The sequence below is a fragment of the Anabas testudineus genome, chromosome 3 (genome assembly GCF_900324465.2).
Source record: "Anabas testudineus chromosome 3, fAnaTes1.2, whole genome shotgun sequence".
Classification (NCBI taxonomy): domain Eukaryota; kingdom Metazoa; phylum Chordata; class Actinopteri; order Anabantiformes; family Anabantidae; genus Anabas; species Anabas testudineus.
Genome location: NC_046612.1, coordinates 21,557,214 through 21,582,360, shown reverse-complemented (window position 1 = coordinate 21,582,360; position 25,147 = coordinate 21,557,214). Strand labels below are relative to the sequence as shown.

At 41.1% G+C, this 25,147-nt stretch overlaps 1 protein-coding gene across 3 annotated transcripts in view; it reads left to right on the top strand.

The window, feature by feature from the left end:
* LOC113173966 (thrombospondin type-1 domain-containing protein 4) overlaps positions 1–19,794 on the top strand; it is a 30,818-nt gene extending 11,024 nt beyond the window's left edge. For 2 of the 3 annotated variants that reach the window (XM_026377573.1, XM_026377574.1), the window contains 11 exons: positions 12,272–12,476; positions 14,268–14,443; positions 14,630–14,726; positions 14,940–15,137; positions 15,449–15,578; positions 15,917–16,121; positions 16,211–16,384; positions 17,019–17,192; positions 17,335–17,514; positions 17,712–17,856; positions 18,162–19,794. In XM_026377573.1, the coding sequence (XP_026233358.1) occupies positions 12,272–12,476; positions 14,268–14,443; positions 14,630–14,726; positions 14,940–15,137; positions 15,449–15,578; positions 15,917–16,121; positions 16,211–16,384; positions 17,019–17,192; positions 17,335–17,514; positions 17,712–17,856; positions 18,162–18,304 (1,827 nt within the window). In that variant the 3' untranslated portion in view covers positions 18,305–19,794. Of the gene's footprint in view, positions 1–5,194; positions 5,394–12,271; positions 12,477–14,267; positions 14,444–14,629; positions 14,727–14,939; positions 15,138–15,448; positions 15,579–15,916; positions 16,122–16,210; positions 16,385–17,018; positions 17,193–17,334; positions 17,515–17,711; positions 17,857–18,161 lie in introns of those variants that run through there. The other variant, XM_026377576.1, reaches the window with a different exon arrangement.
* The last annotated feature ends 5,353 nt before the right edge of the window (positions 19,795–25,147 follow it).

The window sequence follows — 25,147 nt, the reverse complement described above, 5'->3', positions numbered from 1 at the left end:
TGAGAATTAAAAGCATTCCCATCACCTTTAGCAGAACTTTGTGTCTTGTACTAATGAGCAAATATGGCTTTGTGTCTAATGTATAGAAAACAAAACCTAAATTAACAAAAACACGAACATCACTGTAATAATGAGTTAATCTGCTTAGTTCATAGAATGGAGATATGTTTTCTTCTACAGTAGCTGTCCTCCACAGGGAGTCAAAGGTCAGGTTCAGTTACAGAGCAGCAGCACTGGGACTAGTATAGATAAAGTATTCTGCTGAATGATACTTGTTAGGACACTTGTCACTGTCAAGAGGGAGGACAGTTAAGACAAATGCTCAGAAGTTGAGATGGGAAGGAGGTGACAGATTGACGTCTTAGTGCTCGTTGGCTCACGTCGGCTTTGGCCGGCTCTGTGTGGACAGAGTAACTGTGGTAGGTTTGAACTTCCTGGCTATTGGGGGTCAGACACTTGCCCTGCAGTTCTACACTTTTGCTGGGCTCTGCTGCTGCTGCTCATAAAGACTTTCTTCTGGAGACAAGGGAGTGTTTAACCTTGTAAGTGGGGCCTCATTAAAGCTGAGAAAGAGAAAGCAAAGTGTCTGCGGTTGATGGTTTCTCCATTTGATGCGTTTCCAGTACTCTAGTGGTTCCTTCCATATCTGTTGTACATTTGGTTTGTTCAGTTCCTTGTGATAACTGTTGTATTTTGTCTTCCCTCGCTTATTTGTAAATGTAAAATGAGTTTAAAGAAGTATTTCGATGAGAGACAGTTATCCAGACGTGTTTGATACATTACCTTGAATGTGTTGGTTTGGTTATACACAGGAGTATTGGATCTCAGGAAGCGTAGAAGCCAAGCCAGCATTCAGCTCTGCCTTGAACTTCCATTTCCTGATGGTATTCTGGCAGCTCAGCACAACAGCTGGGTCAGGCTCTTCAAATATGAGTGTCAGCACAAATAAAGAAAGTATTTGCACAATGAAACCCAGGCATTTTTCCTCTCAGTGTTGATTTCAATGAAGGATCAAAAAATACCTTCACCAGACTGGGAACAGATGAAGGAAGTTCGCGCCGTGGTGTGAGGTAGCAGGAAATGAAAGCTGAACTTTGAGGGTCACAGTGTGGAAGTTCTTTTTGTATATGATTATAATTTATAATCATTAGCATGTTGTTCTGCTATATCCACCAAACTGTTCTCTGTCATAGCATGAACACATACACTCCCTCACAGCACATGTCCCAAGTGCTGAGAGTCTCATTAAAAGCTGATGTCTGCAAATTATATACAGTTTCCCAGAAATCCCCAGAAATCTTTCCTGTCTTCTTGGTGTAAGCGGAGCTATTATTTGACTTGTGCACAGGTTGGATCCATGTGTTCATAAACACTGTTTGGGACCTGTCATCTTCTTGAAATGAATTATGACTTATGACATTATGACCAACGATACTGGACAGATGACAGATAAATTGATGCACCGCTGATAAGGTGGTTTGATGTTGGTGATTTGGGACAGCTGATAATGTAGCGTGCTGGTAGACTGGCAAACAGCAGGATGAGCTCTGCTGTGGTGTTTTGAGGACAGAGGGCAGGAATCCCAGTGTCCAGTCTCAGAGGCAGCTTTATGGGGGCATGCCATACGGATACAAGGCTGTATTTTTAGAGCTCAGCAGTCACAAAGGCCTTCCTCAGACAGACAACTGTTAACAGTGATTGCCTGCAATCTGGGTGGTTGTCAATGGAAGAGACGGTTGAGCACATTTTCTGCCTCATTGCTTTGTTTGGTATGTAAGAGATCTGGAGCTCTCAGTGTGTGGTCAGTGCTGTGAGGGCACCTGGAATTAGCAAAGAAGATAAGAAACAAAGGTGTGAATGTGTGTGTGCATGTGTGAGGATGGTATGTTGAGAATTATAGGTGTTGCAGAATGCGTGTGTGTGATTTGCCTGTTTGCACGTATCTTCATTATCACGTGTAAAAGCGTAGTTCCTGTTGTTCAGGGTCAAACCCCTTAGTAGATTAATCTCTTATCTGATGTGTCAAACGGCTTTATTAACAAAATGCCTCCAGCAGGTGTGCAAAGACATTTAGCACAGGACGATATTAGCTGACACTGAGCTTATCTGCTTTCTTTGTTCCTTGTATTGTCGGTTAGTCACACTTCTGCTCTTCACTTCTTGTTAAGGTCATGATGGGTGAATATTCAGTGGAGCTTAGGTTTGTGTCTGTGTTTAGCTTTAACAGAGTGAAAAAACAACATCATGTTTTAACAGTCATGGGCCACTTTATTAGGTAGAGTGAGACAGAACTATATAGATGTAAAAATGGTCATTCAAATTTACATTTACATTCAGATGTACATGTTCTTCTTTCTTCTTTCTTCTTTTTTTTTTTGTAGTATTTCTTACAAGCATGCGGTGAAGAGTTTGGTTTTGGTCCTGTTATACCCCCACACCGCCAGAAATGATGTTTGTATATTGGTGATTTGCAACAGTAAATGTGATTTGAAAGCAGCATACCATAAGTTTGACTCAGTTACATTTTTTGATGATGTAATTACGATATGTTGCTAATTTATTATTTGGCAAATCCCAAATTTATTGTTACCAAATGCATCAGTAAATACTCACAGATGATTTTTTTCTATCAGATTCTTCCAGTGCAGTTTTTGCTTGTGGTGAATACAGCATTAATAAACTTAAACCTGGTTATGTTATGTGTAGGTGATAAAGTAGGTGGTGACTGGCACCATACAGGATCTAGTGAAAGATGTGATCATAGTACAATATGGGAAGTGTAGGATCAAGGTGTTTGGAGTTTAATTATTTCTAGGGACCAAAGGTCAGGATTTCATCCTCTAATGCTTTGATATTTACCATATTTTTCTTCACCTGTCTCTTCACCTATTAGATAAACACCTGTAAAATAATACTTCACCCATCATTATTGCCCATTTTAAAAATCATTTAATTTATTTTATGCTTTGATATTTATTAAAGTTATTTACTATAATTTGGTTTTGCCATTAAGATATGACACTTTGTTGTGACAACGATTTTATGAAAAACTGACTACATGACAAGATAAGGGCATCATCCTAATTGATTACCAGTCAAAGCCTCTTGCACTACCCACACCAGAGATGTTCATGAAGCCATATTGATTTAAACCAGCACATATTGTGGCATAAATGATGTTCATTTACACACCACAGGTTGTGGAATTGTTTAACATCTGCTGCTGTAATGTTCAGGATGGCACGTTGTGGTACAGCCCTCACGTACAGTAACTATCTCATATATTCTGTTGCACACTCTGTCATCCACCATCAGCTGTTTTTTGAATGAAGAAAGTAGCAGCAGCAGCTTCTGTCAGCCACACCTTGACCCTCCCAGCCCTAATAGCTTCTTCGCCTGCTTTATTCATCAACTTGCTTTCCTCCACTCTACTCCTGCCTTCTTAAGTCAAATACATTGCTCCAAGGGAGCAATCCTGGAACCTACATGCCTGGCCTTGCTGATTAATGAATATCCCAGAAGCACAGAAATCATGTATTTTCTCTTCCTACTTACACTGTTAGGAGGAGGTGGATAAGAATAAATGGAGAAACTAGATTTTGAATGCCTGCACTGAGACTTTCCACATCCTTTGTTCTTATCCTTCAATGAGCTCATGTATGAAAGGTGATATAAGATGTAGTGTTGAACGATGAGGCCACAGTTGCTACAGATGTTCCTATTGAGCTTTGGATTTAAATGTTCACCAAATGCTAATGAAGGCTGGAAATGTGACACAGACTGAGAAAGGGAGCAGAATATAGTTTTTTGTATAAGCATGTGTCTGCCAGACCCTGACAGTGTCCAGTAAGGCTGAGCCCACCTGCTGCAGAGCATGACTCTGACATGTGTGGGTTGGAGATTTGAGTAATCAGGTGCCTGGAGCCAAGGTTGCTTCAGGGCTGACCCACTTGTTGAAGAAAACAAAGACCCCTGGGTGTACTGGAGAGTCAGTCTGGCCCCGCCCGACCTCGGGGTGCTATCCCTCCTTAATGAGTTCTATCCAAATGGAGACAATCAGGGGAAGCAGGAGACAATGTCTGTAGCTTCATTGTGACGGATGGGCTGCTGAAAAGGGCCATCACCCTCCTACACGTCTGCAGCTGTTCTTCTAACTGTGCATACTGTACACGGGGCTTCACGTGTGTCTGTGTCTGTGTGTGTGCACTAGTTCACTGGGTTCCAGCCAGTTGCAGGTGTGGAGGAGAATTTTGTTTTTTGCTCCACTTCCTTGCACTCAATGCCTGTGCTTACTCCTACAGAATATTAGAGTAGGTGGGAGGGTGTGACTTACTGAATAGTGCTCAAATACATATGATTATCAAATAAAACATCTGGCAAGTGGTACAGCCCAAGTTATACTGTATACAGTAGCAACTGTTAATGTTACTGTGAGCTAACAATTAAAACTGCTACTTTAAAGTAGGTAGTGTCAAAGTCTACATGTAGCCTACATGTATATATCCATCTGATCATTGGTCACCTCCTTGTCTCTATGCAACTTCCTAAAATTGCTACTCTGTAATTTTGGCATCTCCCTATTATCTGAAATTAAACTTGGTTTATTTTTAGATTCTGTATTTTATTTTAGAGGCAAATTTTCAGAAAATGCTCTCAATCTAAAAAAAAGGCAAAGTGATCTGTTTCTGAGCTGTTGTTGTTGTTGTATCTTGGGAGTGAGCAGAAAAAGCAAAAAAGATTCACAAAGGGCTATTTTTGAACCTTTATTTGCTCCTGCTTCTGGTTTTCATTGTAGTAATAGCACAGAGGTGATTGTCTACTGTAGTGTGTAATACTGTAGTTTGTCATTCCTATTGGTTGGCACTCACTGATGATTGCATGCCTGCCTGACAGTTATTTCCACACAGTTTTAACTATAGTGGTTTTACTTTATTTCAACTCGACAAGATTTCTTTTACTTTTTCTGGCACTTTGCAAATTTCCCCCAAACCTTCATCTCTGACCTCCAGTTTTGTGTCAGCAGTAGCTGCCACACTCCTCCTCTCCTCCTCGCCGTCTTCTCTCCCTCTCGCCCTCTCTCTCCTTTCCTATTCACTTTCTAACTCTCACTCTCCCTCCACCAAAAAAGCTCCGGCTTCCCTAGCTGCACCTCCCCCCTGCTCAGTTTACAAGGAGAACTTGTAGAGATCAGCTCTGTAGGGAGCGGGTTTATTTGGCATTCTCAGACCTGCAGAGGCGAGGAAGAGGCTGACAGTAGCAGCCACTGGACACGTGTGAAAGCTTGAGTGACTGGTTGGACATTTCTGTGGCCACATGAGAGAATGCTGTCAGGACTGGCTCTTCTGCTGCTTGTCTGCCTCCACATGCGTGTGCAGGGGAAGCTGCGGTCACAGGTAGGACCCGCTTGACGTCCGTGGGTCCTGTAGGAACCTGGGAGAGAGTGGGGATTCTCAGTGATGTTAAAATGTTGGTTGTAAGGCTTGCATTGCTCCGCCAAACTTCGTTTTGGACTTCTGTCTTTGCAGTAAGGTTTAGGACTTGGTTGACATGCTACCACATGATTGTTGCCAAGAAAATTCTGCGCATGTGTTGGACATGGAATTTAAATTAACTCTGATTAAGACATCTAAATCCATGGATGTGGACGCGAGGAAGCCTGGTGCTCATTTCCAAGCAGTTTCTTTCGCTTGTAAGCGGCACTAGAGTGTGTCATTTCATAACTTAGACTTCTAATGCAGCCACATGATCCTACCCCATCGAGTACAAGTATTTACAGTATGGATGTATTGACTGTTGCTCCGCTTGCTCTCTGAACTGTTTATTTTTCCATAGCACAGTCTGCTTGTAGGATGACATTTCATTCCTAGTGGAAGACTTAGAGAGTCAGGCGAGTCCCAGGACTATAAAGATGTACTTGGAAGTCTATTAGAGATCCACTGCAAACCTGAATTAGCCTGCTGCTGCCTGTGGCTTGATGATTAATGAGGTTATAGTGTGAGGTGCCTGAGGTTGTTAATGCAAATTCGTGAAGTGCCGAGATCTCAGGATGTCTACGCTAGTTTTACCATGTAATATAATAAACGCACTTTGCAGTTTGGGTGAGTCCCTACTTGTTGTTATGTTTGAAAAGATAGTAGAGTGAATAAGAGTGGTCTGTTTTTGTGGAAATCAAGCTGAATAGATGATAGAACTACTATGAAATTGAGTGGTAGTGTCCTGCATCATGCACTGCTGCAGCCTATCATCTCATACAGGAATAACAGTGTTACATCTTGTTTTATGTTGATTTTCTTTGAGGATGTTTGGATTGCTGCCAGCCCTTTTACCTGACACTGGATTTACTTCTTTTAAGAATTCAGAGATCCCACTTTTTAAAAATACAAATATTAACATTTAGTTATTTAAGCAATGCATACAAAATATTACATGAGTTGTATCGTTCACAGGCAAATACTTGTTGTTTTTGATCATTCAGGTCATCAGTCCATTCCTTTGGATGTTTCTAAGAATTCAACCCTTTACTTCTCGGTGTTAATGCTCACTAGAGATTATTTTTTTGGCCTATTAGTCATAGTAGTGACGTTAGAAGGAACTCTGGCTGTAGATCCATCAAGCTTTAAGCTATTTCAGTAGTATTTTACAAGCCAGGGGGCCTTTAACAAAGACACAGTGCCCTTCACCCAACTGCACAGATGAAGGCAGTCTGTGGTATGGATGACTCCTCTTTTTACTGTTGGGATCAAAGGTCTCGCACTCATCCCTATTTGGCAACAAATGTTCATGCTTGCTGCTGGTAGGATATCATGCTGTAATAACCTGATTTTAATGTGATGAAATGATCCTTTTAACACTAAAAAACATTTGAAACTGTTAAAAAGGCACAAACAGCGATGTACCAATTAGTACATTTGTTGAAACCACAGCTACCACTTGTTTTGTCCTCATCTTTTCCTAGTCGCAGTAAATAATCCCAGCTTGTCTGTGTTCATTTCTTGGTTTGAGACATGTTGCTATTGATTTCAAGAAATGCTATGTTGTGGAGAGCGGAAAGCTGAGTGATTACCATCCAAACACCAGAACTTGTGTTTCTATTTGTGGTTACAAGCCACAGTTAGTCTTCTTGTTAACGTTCTCATTACATCAGAGCCAGACGTGAAATCTGAGCCTGAGGAACAAATTGAATAATTCTGCAGGTTTTCAGCTATTGATGAAGTCACATCTTCCATGTAGTACACGCAGAGCAGGACCAGACTTTATGTTGCGCCTAGTTGACCTTTTAATGTTGCAGCGGACACAAAGGAGAATCATAAACATGCTCTTGGTGAAAGACCAGAAGCTGCATGTGCTACAAAAAAGGTCTGTCACCACCTAATGATGCTCTGCTTTAATTCAGACACTAAAATGAAGACACAGCGTTGTTATATTGGCATATATTAGTATAAATAATACTTTTGTGTAATCCACAAAAAGACTATTTTATACTTACAGTGTATATCTCACACAGCAAAGACAGTATATCAGGGGCAGTCAGTGGTTCAAACAGTTTATTAGTGAGAATGTCACATGTGAACTCAATGACAGTGTTGCTTCCAGATACAGTGGTGTTTGAAGTGCTGACTAAAGTAATAGCAGTGTCGCCTGCCCACGCTCATTAAAACCAGTTAAACTACCGCTGCATCTCAGCATGTGGGAGGCAGATGACGGTGGCCATGCCAACCAAAATGTGCACTTCACATGAAACAGTGATCATGCATTATCTTTTTTATTTCTTCTTTTTTTTTTTGTATGTAATGTCTCAGTAATCCTGTTTCCAGACACAATGTTGTGTCTCCTCCACTGTAAATTCTTTATCTCTGCTGCCTCGGTATACTCAACCTGGAAGTCAAGTTAGGGCTATATTGCTTTTCCAGATGAGCTTATGTGTCACAGCTGACCTATTCATGATTACTTCACAGGCCGTTTGCCAAAGAACGTTACACATTTTCAACATGTGAGAAGCTGTAGAAATCCCCAAAGAGTTCACTAAGCTGCCCCTTTTAACCCTCCACTCATAAATATGTTTTAAAATACTAGTCTGCTTCCAATGCATTTTTACAGTAGGAGTAAATAGCATGCCTGTATTCCCTGAGGTATACACTGAGGAGCTGTGCTGATGTCGCACTAGCTTTGCCGGGAAAGAATCACGGTGTCTGTTGGTATGAATCAGTATCATAGTTCAGTTTGTTTACAGCAGTCTAATTTCAATGGTACGTTTGAAGCCAGTGAAAATGTGATTCGAAGGAGAACGGCCCCTGCCTCACAGTATAATTTGTTTTGTTTTTTGCGGTCAGTATGAAAGCTTCTCAGCTTTTGCCAAGGCCCAGGTTAGAAGGTTCTGGTGGGATCTGAGCTGCAGCCAATGTGGATTCATGTGAAACCACAGTGGCTAGCGGGGGGGGGGGGCTTAACTGCACTGTGTCCAGACTAAGAAAACATCCTTTTATCGTCCTTATTCCATGCTCATTGTTTCGCAGCACGTGGACCAGCAACATGTAGCCGAGCTCTGGACGTGGAACATTTGGAGACATTTGACAAAAAGACATTTGACATGTTCATGTTTTGAGGCTCAAAATGCCAATGTTTGTTTTACATGTTCGTGACAAACTAATGTTTGAGTCGCAGTAGATGTGAGTAATGTTTGTCAGAGTCAGAGAGATACAAAATAATGAACCCCGGTCTTTTATAGTGCCCAGGTTTCTGCCAGTCCTCTGTGTTAGTCTGTCTCAACCTTGGCCTTGATGTGTCTGTCTGTCACAGATTTATCCTCTAAACACTGGTGTACAACACACCTGTTGCCCTCATTTTCCAAACGCTCTCACATGCTTAAATACTGTACATTTTATGTACCATTCTATAACTCAGGTCTAAGGACCAGTCCCTCCAGCTGTTAAAAGTTAATGACACTGGAAGAAAAATCCCTCTAAATTGAAGTATCAGCTCGGGGCTGTATGCCAGTGAGCTGTGATTCCTGATGATATCCCACTTCAGCCAGTGAGGACACACAAAACCTCAAGTTAAAAAAAAAGAAATCACAAAAGACTGAACAGCTACAGAAGCATCAGAGTTCATTTAGGGTACAGAAACACTCTTCAACTCTTCAAACCGGAGATGTTCCAGCAGCGTGTAGAGCTCTGTCCTTCTCCACATCCCCAGCCTAATTTACCTGAGTAGAGAGCGACGTGGAGACCTGTATGCAGCGTCCACTACTGCTTTTTAAACATTTTTTATTCATATTTGCATAGTGTGACGCCACACACCAGGCCTCCTGCACAGATAAAAGAACGATTATTGCAAGTCAACAGTAACGTTACGCCAGATCTGTCGGAAAGAGATTTTGAGCCTGTGCAACTGTGTGCCGTGACTTTGTGCATGGTTAGTATTAGAAATGATACAGATGTCTGGTATTTGCCACTTCTCCCCACTCTGAAATTGCTTTAGACAGTTAGCCACTGGCTCTAAATCTTTATTACAGAGAAGAGATACGTCTGCACACATTCAGCTGAAACAGTAAACTGGGAACCATTTCTACAATTACACTCTAACAGAGAGAGCAGGAGCCTGTGAAAATCATCAGTCATTCTTGGACCACAGATTAAGCATGTGTCCTACATAAGACTGTGGTTGCTAGATGTTTGAAATTTCAGTTACACCATGTATTGAGAGAATTATCACATCAGAATGAGAAGACTAATAGTTTATGACAGCTTATTGTTTAGTTTTTGTTGGAGATAACTCAGTTGGTTTACTCTCTCCCCTCTCACCAATCTTGTTTCCAGCCTAGGTTAATCCTAATGCTAACCCAAACCTAACACATTTTATGTGTTACAATTACAGTTCATAGGCTGTTTGTCATAACACTGAGGACATGGGTCAGAGGTGTAATGCCCTATTTTATTGTAAGCATTCAAACCTTAAAGCAGAAAAGTGAGTAAAAAGTGCTGGAGTTCAAGAAGAATCAATCAGGATGTCTGTATCTAATTCTAAATCTCTTATTCATTTTTTTTCTGAGAGCTGAGGAAGTCTCCAGTGACTAGTGCCTTTGGCAAAACTGTGAGTGAGTTCAGTTTGTTACAAAAACTCAAAAAACATTATGATGAGTTTAACCCAGCTGCATCTTGTGGGAAAATCATCAGGATTTACTTTAAGATGATGTTGTTGTCAGCGACCGTGAGTAAACTGGGAGACGTCTCCACTGTTGTGACATGTGTAACCAGTTCCAGATGAAGGTGGCCTTTAACGACATTTTAAAATGTCCCATTATAGCTCCTCTGAAAACAGGGCGATCTCCCTCAACAGATGGCACAAACCTCCCACAGAGAAGGTAAAAAAAAAAAAAAAAACCTATGCTGTCTCAGATTGAAGAAACTAGGCCAAGACGCCAAAGCTGCCTCCTCGTTCATCAGCCGCTCTGTGAATTCTGTTTCTGCTGGGAAGAGTAAGAGGCTGCGCTCATGTGTCCCGACAACAGCGACACCTCATTTTGATGGGTTCACGGTTGAGGTCAAATTTGTCAGAGACAGACTGGAGTGCAGATGTGACAATACGGGAGATGATTCGGGGGCAGATTAGGACGTTAGTGTTTTGTGCTGCATGCTCCCGCAAAGTTGCGCAGTGATTTTAATAGTGCAACTTCAAACGACTAGATATGAGGCCTCGCTCCCAGCTCTGCTTCCTGTCAAACCTCTCAGTGTGTGTTAAAATCAGCAAACATTTGATAATAAATGATGTTTTAATTCAGACATTTTGCCATCCACATGGCCACAGATAACCTGTTATCATGTTTCATGAGAGGAACAGTTTTCTATTTTTCAGGCAAATGCAGCCTCTTTGCCATTTTTTACTGTTTTAGTTTAAAGGGATTTATAGACAAAGTGTGGATATGGAGGAGATATCCGTTGGTATTCGTATCACCAACAGTCCTCCATGACTGCATTTTCATCTGTTTTCCATGGCGGACTTATTGTAGCCAGTTTAAATGTCGCCTAATGCATTATGTATTCCTTTATTTCTGGAGTCAAGCACTCTGAGCTGCTTGATATTCTCTGATTTGTTAAATTGTTGCTGCGTTATGTTTAGTGATTTTTTTTTCCCCCCTGGCTTTATTCTGCCCCATGCTGAACTGCAACATAATTCCACACTGAAATGCAGAAGCCCTTTTTTTCAGCACTCTTAGTTTGCTGTTCTTTTTTCTCATCACTTATTTCCTGTGTGGAAGGAGGCACTTTGTGTGTGTTTTGGCCCAGGTGGTGTTTTGGCCCTGAACGTAGTGAGCTGCTACAGGTGGGAGAGAGCCAGACTCTCGACCTGAGTTCATCCCAACTGCCTTAACAACTGGCCACCATCTCTTCCTCCATCTCTCTTCTCTCTCTTTTTTATCCCTTACTTTTACATTTCCCTTTCTTCTCTCAAACACCTGTAAAGGTCAGGAGCCACAAAACTAGTTTTGGTTTACGTTGTTGATGGAACTCACTCCCAGTATTTGCATTAGTTCTCAAATTAAAAGATTTCATTATTAGCAGGAGAGATATTTCAGCTGCCATCAGGAGATCCACATGGAAATCCAGAGAGAGCTGAAAATAGATTAGAAGGCCTGGTGGTTGGCTGTGACCCAATCCCAGAAAGGCTTTGTGTCATTATGTCTTTCCAACCGCGATGTCCACTCTGTTGGTTTCCGTGGTGAGGACTGTGCTCTGTTTGGGACTCGCTGTGCTCTGGCACAGCAATAGTCACACACCAGTGTGTCCGAGTGTACAGTAGCTCACCAGGAGCAGTTTCGGCTCCTGCACCACCTGTTTGCACAGCGAGCTGCTTTTACTGCAGGTTCGGGTGAATTTATGGACTCCTGATGTTAACTGCTCTATTTTTACTGTGCCTGGGTTTCCTGTCATTTATTACCACCAATGTGACAGGGTAAACCCACCGCCCTAAAGATTTGGGAAGGGGATTATGGGAACTGTTCTGAGACAGTCATACCAACACGATGCCTTCAGGAAGGAACAAGATGCCTGCTTATTAGTTATAGTATTATGATAATTACAGTTCATTCATTAATTGATTTGCTACTGAGCAAGAATACTGCATATATTGTACTTGCACACTTCTTGTAAACCAGAAACGTCACTTCTATTTAGCTCATGGTCGTTTGGATACTTGAGTTACAGATGTTTTACTCTGTACTGGTTGTCACTCCTCACCTCCTCATTTAAAGCCCCTTTTCTCCTCTGTGTCACAGAGTCTAGGCTGCGATGACTATCTCGGATCAGGAAAGGTGATGGACAAGTGTGGCGTATGTGGAGGTGACAATACAACCTGCAGGCTGGTGTCGGGGGTCTTCAAACACAGTTTGACCAAGATCGGCTATCACAGGATAGTGGAGATCCCGAAGGGAGCCACCAAGATCAACATAACAGAGATGGTGAAGAGCCAGAACTACCTAGGTAGGAAAAAACACTTGTCACGTTGATACTGTGCTGTAGTTTCACAACAGAAAAACTGTAACCTTGTGTCTTCTTGCTTAAGCCTGGTTTACTGGTCTATTCTAGCCACTGTTTCATATCTGGTATAATGTTACACACCACTATACTGTTGTCAAGTACCAATAACCTAATAAAAAGTCTTCTTTTCCTTTCGTCTGTTTCCTTGGTTGTAAGTCGTTAAAGGCTACAGATGGAAGTAGGGGACTGAACTGTATTTGGGGTTACGGAATAGGGAGCAGACCCGGAGGCTGAATGCCAGAAATGTATGGAGAAGCTGTAATCACTGAGGCATTGGTATAATCTGGTCCCCGGCTATCTTATGCTCTGAGCTAATAAATCTTGGTTAATTTTATATATATTTAGATATATCTACTGTAAAATATTTGAAATATGAAGCAGTGCTGAATGGAGTATTTGTGTCTGTCACAGCTAATCAAAGCCAGGTTTACAGTTTCATTAGATGCAGTCTTCAGCAGAGCTTTGCTTTCATCCCATAGCATATGTAGAGGAAATGGGACTCTTCATCATCCATTACAGCACATGTAATGTTATGTCACAGAATGAAAACGATTGACAAATTTCATGGTCAACCATTAAAGAAATCAGTAAACAAGTGTATAAAAGATTTGTCATTTGCTATGTTGACATTAGACAAACATCTAGTTGTAAAATGAATTTGATTTGTCTGATTAAAAGAGGAGTGAGAATTACTCCCCCACTACTGTGGTGCAGCCTTTCACTGGTGCCTCTTAGACAGCCTTACTACACAGATAATTAATGTCTTTATAGATGTGCAACAATGGGACACAGTAGTGGGTTATATTCAGAAGTGACTGCTGGAATGTCAGACATTGTTTAATAAGAGCCGTGCCCCGTCTCAGCAGTAGGCTGAGGGAAGAAGGGAACAGTCCTGTTTTTTTCCCCCCGGCCACTTCCCTCGAGAAAAGTGCATAAACATGCTTTCATTAGGGGATCTTGCCCCTCAAGCTTCGCCATCCTTTTTAATTAAGGTGAAGAATTTCACCACTCTGTAAAAAAAAAAAGAAGAAAGAACACAGATGCAGGATGGATTCAGTGGTTACCTTTCAAATCCTGAATAGCTGAATGCCAAGTACGCTCTGCTTCTTCTTTAGTTTAAAGTTTAATTTAACCTGACCACTCAGAATACATGCACAGGCACACACACACACACACACACACGGTGTAATGTAAAACAAACAAGATTACATTCGATTAGATTAGATAGTTTGAGCGAAGAGAAGGAATCCAGCACGAGCACCTACTGTATCCTCATCCTGTGTCTGATTTCCCATCAATAGGCCTCTGTTCTACGCTGTGCATATCTAATAGTGCTTTTAGCTGTCCAAACAGTCTTTTACTGGCCCGTCTAATGTTACGCTTCTAATGCTATTCTAATGGCCTCTTGTACTTAATCCACAAAATAAGTGGAAAACATTTTAGGAGATTTTGTTACAGCGTTGGCATGAAAGATTTGCCAGCACACCAACACATTTATAAAAGACCCTGCTTTGAAAGTGCACATGGCAGCATGTTTGCAATTAGTTATAATTAGTGTTTTATGTGGAGAAAATCTGCATCACAAATTTTGTTTTACATGCGCCACAGTTCCCCTTACATGTAAATAGTTTTACATGAAACAACAACTATGTGGAAGAGGTCGACGTTTTCCTTTTTATTTGAGTTCTGAACTGTCAGTGGTGATTCTGTGGTTGTTCTCGCTGTCTCTGTCAGCTCTCCGAAGCCGATCGGGACGATCCATCATTAATGGAAACTGGGCAATTGACCGACCAGGGAAGTATGAGGGAGGGGGGACCATGTTCAGCTACCGCAGACCCAACGAAATCAGCAGTACAGCTGGGGAGTCCTTTGTCGCCGAAGGGCCCACTAATGAGGTCCTGGATGTTTATGTGAGTTACAGATCAGCTCAAGGTTGTTAATGCAGTGACTCTTCTCTTCAATTCATTCTAAAAAAATTTGCCGGAGAAAATGAGAGTTTCCAGAGCAGATATCACATTTTTAAAGAGCAAACATTTGAAGTTGAAGAAAGTATTACTTGGGTATTGTTGACTGAGTCCCATGCATTTTCCCCTCAGATGATCTTCCAGCAGCCAAATCCTGGTGTTCATTATGAGTACATTCTCCCCTCTGAGAAACCAGCTGGCCCTCAGCAACCAAGCCACAGACCAGAAGGTTATTACTATGTCTGATTGTGCAACACATTTTGAACACAATATGATCAATTGTAAAAATCGGAAAAAAGTAAGAAAATCAATAATCAATAAAATGTGCAGTACCCATCTAGTCATACATACATGCTGTATAACCATCCGGCCAAACAAACATTTATTCATCCTCTCACTTTAGCCATCTTAGGGCATCTCAATGTATGTATCCGTGCCTTAGGGAACAACGTGAACGCGCAGCCTGGATACGACCATGACAGCGACGTTCACCAGGGAAACGTCAACCCAGCGGGTGGGGGGAGGTATCCTCCTCGTCTCCCTGACAACCATGTGCCAGTCGCACAGCCACCCAGACGTGAGAGGGAATACAACTGGAAACTGGCTGGTGCGACAGATTGCAGTGCCTCCTGTGGTAAAGGTATGAAGCACAGCTGGTTTTACATAAATGCGTTTTTAGTTGCAAACATGCAGAAGGACGTGATATAAACTGGTTCCTTTGTATAAATGAACTGGACTAAAATAAGCACAATTCTATTACTAAAAGATATTTTCTCCAACCTTTCCTAAATAATCATGAGGCCAAGTTTCCTTGTGATAGCATTTGTTAGTAAAGCACTCTGTTGTATAGAGTAGCAAAGACCAGTGTCTCACCCTTAACACACATTGTGTGTGCATGTCTTCTAACCACTATTTGTTTCAGATTTAAGACTTTAACTATCTGCCTTTCAGGATTCAGATACTCCGTCTTTCACTGTGTCCATCGGCTGAACCACGTCCAGGTGTCGGATGCTTTGTGTGACAGCAGCAGCCGACCCAGTCCGCAGGAGGAGGCCTGCAACCTGCAGCCGTGTCCAGCATTGTGAGAGGCCGCTCTCTACTCTTCTGTTGTCAGGCACACTTCTGAGTACTGCTACATTTAAAAGACGTAACATTAATATATTAGGACACCTAAGCTGCCACGGAGGTTATGAAGAGTTAGACAATAGACAATTTAACATCTCTAGTGTTAAATAAATCTGCCCTCATGAGTGTTGAAAAAGAAAAGATCTGCATATTAAAACACCTTTTATAGCCTGTCTCATGTTGAGAGGGACACAGACGGACAAAACACATTTACAATTGAACACATCACCATAGAAACAGCTAAATTAATACAGTCTGTCTAACACCAAGCTCTTGTGATATCCACCTGAGCAGCTGGGACATCGGTGAGTGGTCAGAATGCAGCAAGACCTGCGGCCTGGGCATGCAGCATCGCCAGGTCTTGTGTCGCCAGGTTTACGCCAACCGCACCCTCAATGTCCACACGAGCCGCTGCCGAGACCTGGAGCGGCCCGAAACCACCAGTACCTGTCAACTGAAGATCTGCAGCGAGTGGCAGATCCGCTCTGAATGGACCTCTGTGAGTGTTACTGAATAAGAGTGTGACTAACGACACCTTGTCATGATACAACTTGTACAGCAATCGTGTTTTTTTTTCTGTCTCTGTAGTGCTCTGTGCCATGTGGGCTGGGTCAGAGGTCACGGGAGGTGCGCTGTGTCAGTAACGTGGGCGACTTTGTTCCCGATGAGGAGTGCAACATGAATTTGCGGCCCCTCAATGTAGAGAACTGTGACATGGGAGCCTGTGCCAAGAGCTGGTTCTACACTGCGTGGGGCAATAGGGTAGGTGTTAGAGTCAGGGGAATGTAATAGCTCCCATTCATTTCTAATAACGGCTGTAGTTGTGATATACAGTAGACCTTGACAAGCGGTCAGTCAATGTTACAGTAAAGTAACACTGACTGACTATTATCCAACTTGTAGAGTATGTGTTCAAGATGTGTTGTGGTCTTTGAAGACTCAGACTATTACAATGACTAAATATACTGCACCAGGAAAAGCCTGAGAAAGGATGTTCTGAGGTTTTTCCTGTTTTCACCATCATCAGATGGCTGTGGAGACAGTGCAGAGCAGTACAGTGGGTCACTGCAAGGAAGGAAGAACTAAACAGATGACAAACATGGAAAAAGTGTCACAAAGAATTGAACAAATGAAAGAGATGATCTTGTTTTATTGTGGTGACACTGCTGTACAGCACTGTGACAGTGTAATACATTAGGAAATGAATGAGTTCAACAGAAAACCAACTACTGGATGGATCAAAACCAGGCAAAGATCAATCACTGAAATGTGTTCAGTTTCTCTACAAGCATTGAGCATTTATGTTTTCAATTTAAATCATGAACAAAAGCTCATTGTTGTAGTGGTTCAGTCACTGTCCGTGAACAGCACGAAATAATGTGTGAAATCTCCTCAGTGCTCTGCTGAATGTGGGATGGGTGTCCGGACCCGCGGCGTCCTCTGCCTGAACAACCACATCAGCAGTCTTCCCCTGGAGGGGTGCGGCAGCGAGCGGCCTGCAGACTCTCAGGTCTGCAACAACGGCCCCTGTGAGAATCGCATTGAGTGGTTCACAGGCCCCTGGAGCCAGGTATGAGAACGACAGGCGGTCAAGGTGGACTGTAGCAGTTGGATTTTAAAACATTGGATTTTATAGTGCCTTTATTTCTGTCTCTGTTTTGCAGAGTGTAATTGAATCTGTATGATTTATGTTTATGTTGTACGTGTCTCAGTGCTCTGCAGAATGTGGTGCAGGCAGCCAGCAGAGGTCAGTGGTGTGTCTCATGAAGTCAGATGAAGGATTCACCGTCATGCCACCGTATGAGTGCTCCTCCCTGGAGCGGCCTCTCAGCCAGCAGACCTGCAACCTCAAGGCCTGTGGGGCAAAGTGGTACCACACTGAATGGAGTGCTGTGAGTAAGATGTGCCACCCTGTTTACTCTTATTATTAAGATGCTCTTGAACAAGACATGGACTTTTGATTGATCAAAACCGAATATATATTTTCATGGTCTCTCTGATGATCATTTGCAAATTAGCAGCAGTGTCACAAGTAGACCGAACTCAGCCAGGGGTTTCATTCACCTGAGACTGACTCCTGTCCTTGCAGTGTTCAAAAACGTGTGAAAGAGGTTTTCGTGTGCGGGAGGTACGCTGTCTGTCAGACGACATGCTCTCCAGCGAGGACTGTGATGAGCAGCTGAAACCGACAGAGAAGGAGGACTGCAACCCAGAGCCGTGCATACCTCACATAGGTCAGCCATCTCCCAACATTTTATCTGGCATGTTACAGATGCGGATTAAAGATTCGCTAGTGAGCATCGATAGACAGCAGTGATCATTGTTGTGAATGGAAAGTTGCCAGTTAGGAACACGAGGAGTAAATGAGCATGTCTGAAACCGTACACTGGAAATTGTCTGTTGATCTGAACTGAATCCTAGACTAGTATGTTGATAACACTTTACCCAGGCTCACGTGTTTTCTTGGTGTCATTTAATGAAGATCATTCAGTTTGATGAATAAAATAAAGCACAGATCTCACACGTCTCCTTGTTTCAGATGAGAACTGCAAAGACAAGTACTTCAACTGCAACATAGTGGTCCAGGCTCGCCTCTGTGTGTACGATTACTACAAGACAACGTGCTGCGTTTCTTGCTCCCGGGTCGCTCACAGACAGTCGACTCACCGGGGCCGCAGCTAGCGCTCTCTGCCAGGGCCCCTCGGACTGGGACAGACTCAGACTCAGTAGCACTCTGGTCCTGTGCCAGCTGGACCATGCCTAAAATGGACATTTGTTTTGTTTGCCAAGGATGAAAACTGAGGAAGGAACATTTCTGTTCTGGCTCATTCGGAGACAGCTGTTAGGAGAAAGGCAGACGTAAGAACAGTGGAGCTCAGGAGCCCAGTGACTGGATAAACAGAGCCCTGGTGGTGCCAAGAGGAGGAACCCACTAAACACTTTACAGAATATAACCACAACTTCTAATTATTCTTTTATGTTTCACGGGAAGCAGTTTGCAGTCGTATTTTAATGCTCTCGATGTGAACCTTAGAAGAGAAGAGCACCTGTGACTGTTTAACGTGAACTATGTGTAGACAACACGATTCTTTAAAGTGCTCAGATTTACGGCGTCATGTCAAATGAAGTTGGTCCAGTTTTCACCTATAATCAACTATTTAACAACCACCTTGATGACCAAAGATATGTAGCCTCATTAAACTGAAGACAAACACAGTTTAGCAACTTTTTGCATAGATGAAGGGCATCAAACCCCCTTTTTTTTTTTTTTTGGGCTCACAGCATAAATTCTCAAGAACAACTTTGGAATTCTTAGAGGCCCAGATGGATTTTTTTCTGATTTCCCAAACCGCTTTTTTCCTACCTACCATGACGTATAAATGCATCCTTTGTAATATCTATGTATATATGTACAGTATGTATGACAGAGTGAATGATAAAGGTCTTTTTAAGGGTTGTCAGACAGTCCTTCCAGCAACTGACAAGAAAAAAAGTCCTCCTTATTTATTTGTGTGACTCCCCATGGAGGAGGCTGGTTTACTGGCCACTGATGGCCCCTTTTGTGGCTGCAGGGATGAACACTTTGCTGCCTCTCCACCAATCACAACCTCTGAACCTATTGTAGGAATTCCACAGCCTGCTCGATGGTGGAAGCAGATGGTCAGATGTCCTGATATGTTTTGGTGCTTTTAGCTAAAAACGAACTGTGTATATATTTTTTTCTGTGTGTGGGATATGAGCATTCCACAATTAATACAATTCCTGATAAACAACCATAAATACACTGAATTATTAATAAAATATGATTCATATTTTATGTAAAGATAAATCATAACAGTATTTTACAAGGATTGATCTGCTATGGTAAACACATGTTTAGGAAGAGCCACAACACCTCTTAGTTCACTTTTTCAAATGTTTTTTTTTTGTGTTGTTGCTGTTATCCGTTCCATCCAGGCACTAAACGTACCTCTGATCTCTAAGTACTGTGTGTGTATCCCAATGACTCGAGTGTGCAGTTATTCTTATTTTGAGTGACGACGTCATTCTTCATGAGATAAGTGGGACAAAAATAACTAATAATGTGTCCGTATTTGTCTCAATATAGATTTCCAGTGTTCAGCAGTTAATTCTCTAGTGTTGTTGATGTTGTCTGTATTAAAGAAGATACTAATGGCTTGTGTGCCTTCCAGCAGCTTTTCCTTGAACAATTCACATAAACTAGCTGGTGAGGAAACAGTGTCTCCGTGATTCATGTCATAGACAATGGTGGTATTACAGCAATCACATTTCAAGTAGAGGATGTGTAGTATCTTGATGTATTGCTGCTTCATCATCATGAGTAACTGTCAGGATGTATGTTTTTATCTGGGGACAATATGATTAATGTCTGGCTCAGAGAATCTGAGCGAGCAGTTTCACTGACTCAGCGCGTGTCCATCTCGTCCTCCCACAATTGTGGAGCTACTGTGGGTTAACTGTCTTCTGCATTTAGTTGTGTGTGGAACCTGAAACTGTTCAGAGTTCACACAGAGTTTCCTTTCCTCTCTTTTGATCCTGTCCTCACGTTGATCTTGTTCCTGCAACTTGACATCTTTTAGTTTCTTTCTCACTTCTGCACTGAGGCTATTTTTATCATTGATGTTAGAAGGAAAATGTGTTGGAAATCTTTTTTCTGTCTGGAGATTTTGACTGTTCTCACATTATTTACTGGCAGTGTGCGTCTCTGCCTTCTGGTCTGGAGTGAACTTTTGACTGGGAAGGTGCAGCAGTACTGTACTCTCCACCCATATCAAACAGACTGCAGAGGCTGATACTGTATGTCAGAGCGGTTTAGGGACCCTTTCAAAGTCAGGATGCAGTTACAGGAATATAATGTTATCATGTATCATATGGTACAGAAATATTATGGTAATAACAACACACATTATTATCAAATCAAGACAAAATGAGTTCAAAAGCTATTCCAGATACAGCAATGTTCAATTTCTATTTAATTCTTTTGGCTAAAAAGGAGCTGTAAACTCTTAAGTGTCCACCTGGAGGTGGTACTGACATGTCTACAGGATGAAACTGCTGCTTACCAGATGCAAAACTGAGCAAAGTACTCAAGTAAAAGTGTGAGTATTTGCCAAGGAAAATACTCCACTACAAGTAGAAGTGTCCTCTAGTTTTCTGATATGTTCAGGCTGTGGACTAAAACAGCAGGTTCATCCACAAATGACAACACTTTATTAGTTTATTATGATTTTTATAAGAATGTAATCCTGAAAAAAGTAACCAATGACTAATGCTGTTAAAATGAATGTAGTGGAATAGTAGTGAAGTAAAGTAACCCATAATGGAAATACTCCAGTAAAGTACCTCAAAATTGTACTCAAGTGCATCATTATCTTGTCACTGACAGCCCCAGCATGGATACTCATGGACGGAGTAGTTGTAGAAGACAGTTAATCAAGATTATTTAAAAAAAAACAAAAACTTTTTAATCATTTAATTAGAATATAGAAAATAATTATGGCAATATAAATATAGTATATATAGTATAGTAGTAGAGTATATATAGTAGTAGCTTTGCCTGTTCATTAGAAGACATATGTGCATTTGTGATGATGAGGTGTTCAATCATTTTTTAAGCTCTTCATTTAAACAGGAAAAGAACATAATATCCACAGAAGTCCTCATTAAACACGGCCTTTAATACAAAAAGCCAGAGCACGATGAGCAACAATGTCTCAAAAGTCTTCATAATGATGCTGCAGGCTGACAGCTGAAGGCTTTATAATCCACAGCTTACATGGCTACAAGGTGTGATGCATCCCTCACTTAGCCAACCAGTCGTGCTGCAACGAGCTTCAAGGTGGAAAAAGGCATAAAACAAGAAATTAAACACTTTCATCACACGGGAGATCAGAGAAAACAGCAATTAGCTTCCTGCCCTTCACTGCCCTCTTCCTGACTCCATTTTTAAAAATCCATGTAATCATCCTTTGATCATCACAGGGTGAAGCTCAACAAACACCTCTTTGGATCCCAACAGCATCACGTCGCTGTGTTGGTTTATGTTTCCCGATTCTTCTTATACGATGCAGAAGACATGGGTCTGTACAACTTCAGAATAACAGAGGATCATTACATCTTCATCTTATCCAGGGTTCACATGCCTCATTACAAAATGTCTTTATCACCAAAGTCTTTGTATTTATACAGATTCTTTAAAAATCATTTAAATACAATTTTTCAGTATCTGAAGAGAAAATAAGGCCTTGAACATGTTGCTCTAGTGGCAAGAATTGATGTGTCAATGTTATTCCTAACTTTACCATCTGATGGCGCCAATGTAGGAACATTTCAAATCACCTTGTGAGTCTTCATGAGACTGAGATCCCCAGTAGAGAAGCAGAGCAGCAGTTTTCTTCTGCTCTTAGGCTACAGAATAAAGGTCAATTTTTAAATGTATTTATGACTTTAATCTGTCTGTTTAAGTGTTTGAAAAAAAGAAGATTGCTACAATATTCATGACCTGATTTTGCTAAAAACAACAACAACTAAAAAAACACAGCCTTCTGTTGGCAGCGCTGCCAAATAAAAGCAGAAGATCAGAGACTGATGATGTTGACATGACTTGTGTAGCTGAGCAGATGGAAACAGAATAAAAAAAGATGCTACAGTTCATCATGTACTACTGCAGATGATTGTAGTATACATCTAATACTAGTACCACCTCAGTTACTGCACAGTGAAACGTTGCACACAGAGAGGCTGTGAAAACCAGAAGACGCTACTGGACTGTGTTAACCTCCTAGAGGAAGATCCTGTTAATAACAGCTTTATTGAGATGTGTTGCTGCCATCAATTTCTAAATTATTATATGTTTTTTCTTCAAATGGTCCAGTTTAAACATGTGATATGTTTTCTGTGTTCTATTGTTTGGGATTGTAGTTGTTTAATAGATTGAGTTTAATTAGTTATAATCAAAAATGTCAAAAAATGTTTATCACAACATTAAAACATTGGTTGAATTTTAAATATAAACTCAATAATAATACACATAGAGTGTTCAAAAGTTCAATCTCACAGCTATGAACCATGAACAAAGCTCTTACTAAGATTATTCATGTTGATGTGTTGTGGTAGCCATGCTGGTTAAGTGTGCACCTCGTCCTCCTCCGTTCTTCAGGGTGTGAACCACACATGGACAAACCACCAGTTCACCATCTCTTCAAAAACATGGCTTTCATTAAGGATCTTACATTTGAAATGGGCAGAGTACAGATATCGACTTGTCCTTGTCTTTCTTGGCCTCAGTCAGTAGTGGTTTCTTGGCAGTAATTTGATCACTGTTGCACCGCTGTGAGCTCTAATCTGCTGTGTTCACTGGTGGTTTCTGAGGCTGTTAACTCGAATGGAATCTTAACTTCTTTAAATTTGAAATGTCGACTGAACTTTACGTCTCAGAAATGACTGTATAGGACTATTTGCTTTGAACCAGTTCTACCTCAGCACTGCACTGGTCTCTGATTGTTCTAATCTTATACCTTGGTTAAGGTCTTGGTTATAAATCTTAGTCTGTGTGTCGTGTTTTAATTGGTAAGATACCAAATGCAACATATCTGATTCCACCTGTATCAAAGATGAAACCATAACCTCACTGTATTTTCTGGCTCAGGGATTTCTGTCCCTTTCATTGAGTTTGTTGTTGTATCTGAGTTTGTTGAGGACACATCGGCCTCACTGAGGTGCTGTTCTTATTAAACCTGCAAAGCATGAGTGCATTTACTGCTGCTCTCTGTGACATCAATAGTATGAATATGAGTACTTACAGGAGGTAGACACAATAACGCTCTACAATACAAAGCATTACCTTGCCTGGCCATGCGTAGGACTTCAAAATATCTTGTGAAATGTAAAATGTCCATTGGTTGTTAGAGCTATTGAGGCATAGATATAGAGCTATAAAGCCTCTTCATGCCTCACTTTGTACTGTTGTGTAATATTGTGAGGTGCTCCTATTGTTTGTTGCACTTATGTTGCTCCTGAACCAGTAACGACACTGTGATGCTGCACTTGTGGTCATGACAACTGAGAATAGTTCACTAAGTTATAGGGCTTTAAGGCTTAAGGTTTTAGGTGGGCTTCTTTTGTCAGGTCATGTGAAAGCTCCCCTCAAACATTTGGCCTGTTTATTTAATGTGTCTTGTCCAGAAACCCTTTGACATGTGGAGAAGGAACTGGGGATTTAACCTGGTTTAGAGACTGCAATTCATTCTCTGAGAAAACTATTTGACAGCCAATACATTTTGTATTTTTTTCAGGTTCACACAGTCACACGCAGATTCACAGTTTATACACTTCACTGTGTTATATGGGTTCATCTCAGGTTGAATTCTGTAGAAGGCTGTGGAGACATTTTAATTCTACTGTAAGTAAAAGTTCAGTCCATTTCTTCTGAAAAGTCAGATATCTATAAAGACTTTTCTGTTTCTTTAGTTCATTATCAAATGTTTGCTAATTTATAACTTGAATGAATTTCATGACAGATTTTTTTTAATTATGATGTTCACAGCATTAAGAAAATGTTTTCAGTTAGTTTGTCGGTTCATGTTAATGAGTCTTCATGCACACAAAGGTTAACTATGGAGTTCCACAGGGTTCTGTGCCTCCTCACGAGGCACAGAGATGAATACATTTAATGTATTAAATTGTCAAAGTGATGAAACTATTACCACAATTCTCAACCATTTTAAAAGCTTTATAAAAGAAACGGTTGACATATTTCATGGTTTTTCTTCTTATTGCCTCGTGCCGTCTCTAATACTCAATAACAATCTTGATTGTATCTGTTAATGCAGGTCATACAGGTACATGAAAGTAATAGAGAGAGTATTCTTTGTTATTGATCTGTGGTTAATAAAGACACTGAAGTGTAGCCTCAATCTCCTCTACTGTGCAAGGGATGCAGGTATCTCATTATTAAACTATTTTGTTCATAGTAATGAGCCAGTAGTTTTTCTATTGTCTCTGAAACATACTTTATCTTTCTAAAATATCATTAACCAAATGGAATGAAGGCATGTCTAGAACCACATCTACTTTTGAAATCAGTGATTAACGTTTTTTAACCGAGATAAGAAGAAAAAATCAACTTCAAACTGTTCAGATGAATTATTTACTTGAGCGATCAGGTCTGACTGAAATCCAAAAACAGTATTGTTTATCAGTAGATAAAACTGTATTTCATCTAATGACGAAACTGAGAACTTTATTCATATTCAGTAATTTTACAATGTACTTTACACTGAGAACCTAAACATGTCCTGTAGATCGACCTCTTTTTGTTCCATTCTCACTTCTACTTTGTGGTTCTCTCTATTTTTGATGAAAAATGGAAATTGAAGGATCAGGAGTTTCTTTTTCTTCGGCTGCTGTCTGGACATTTTGACAGTTACAGCACTAATTACTGCTCTCTCTGATGTGGGCTGTAGCAGATTCGAAGTCTTCTGTTCTCACCTCAGGGTAGCCTCC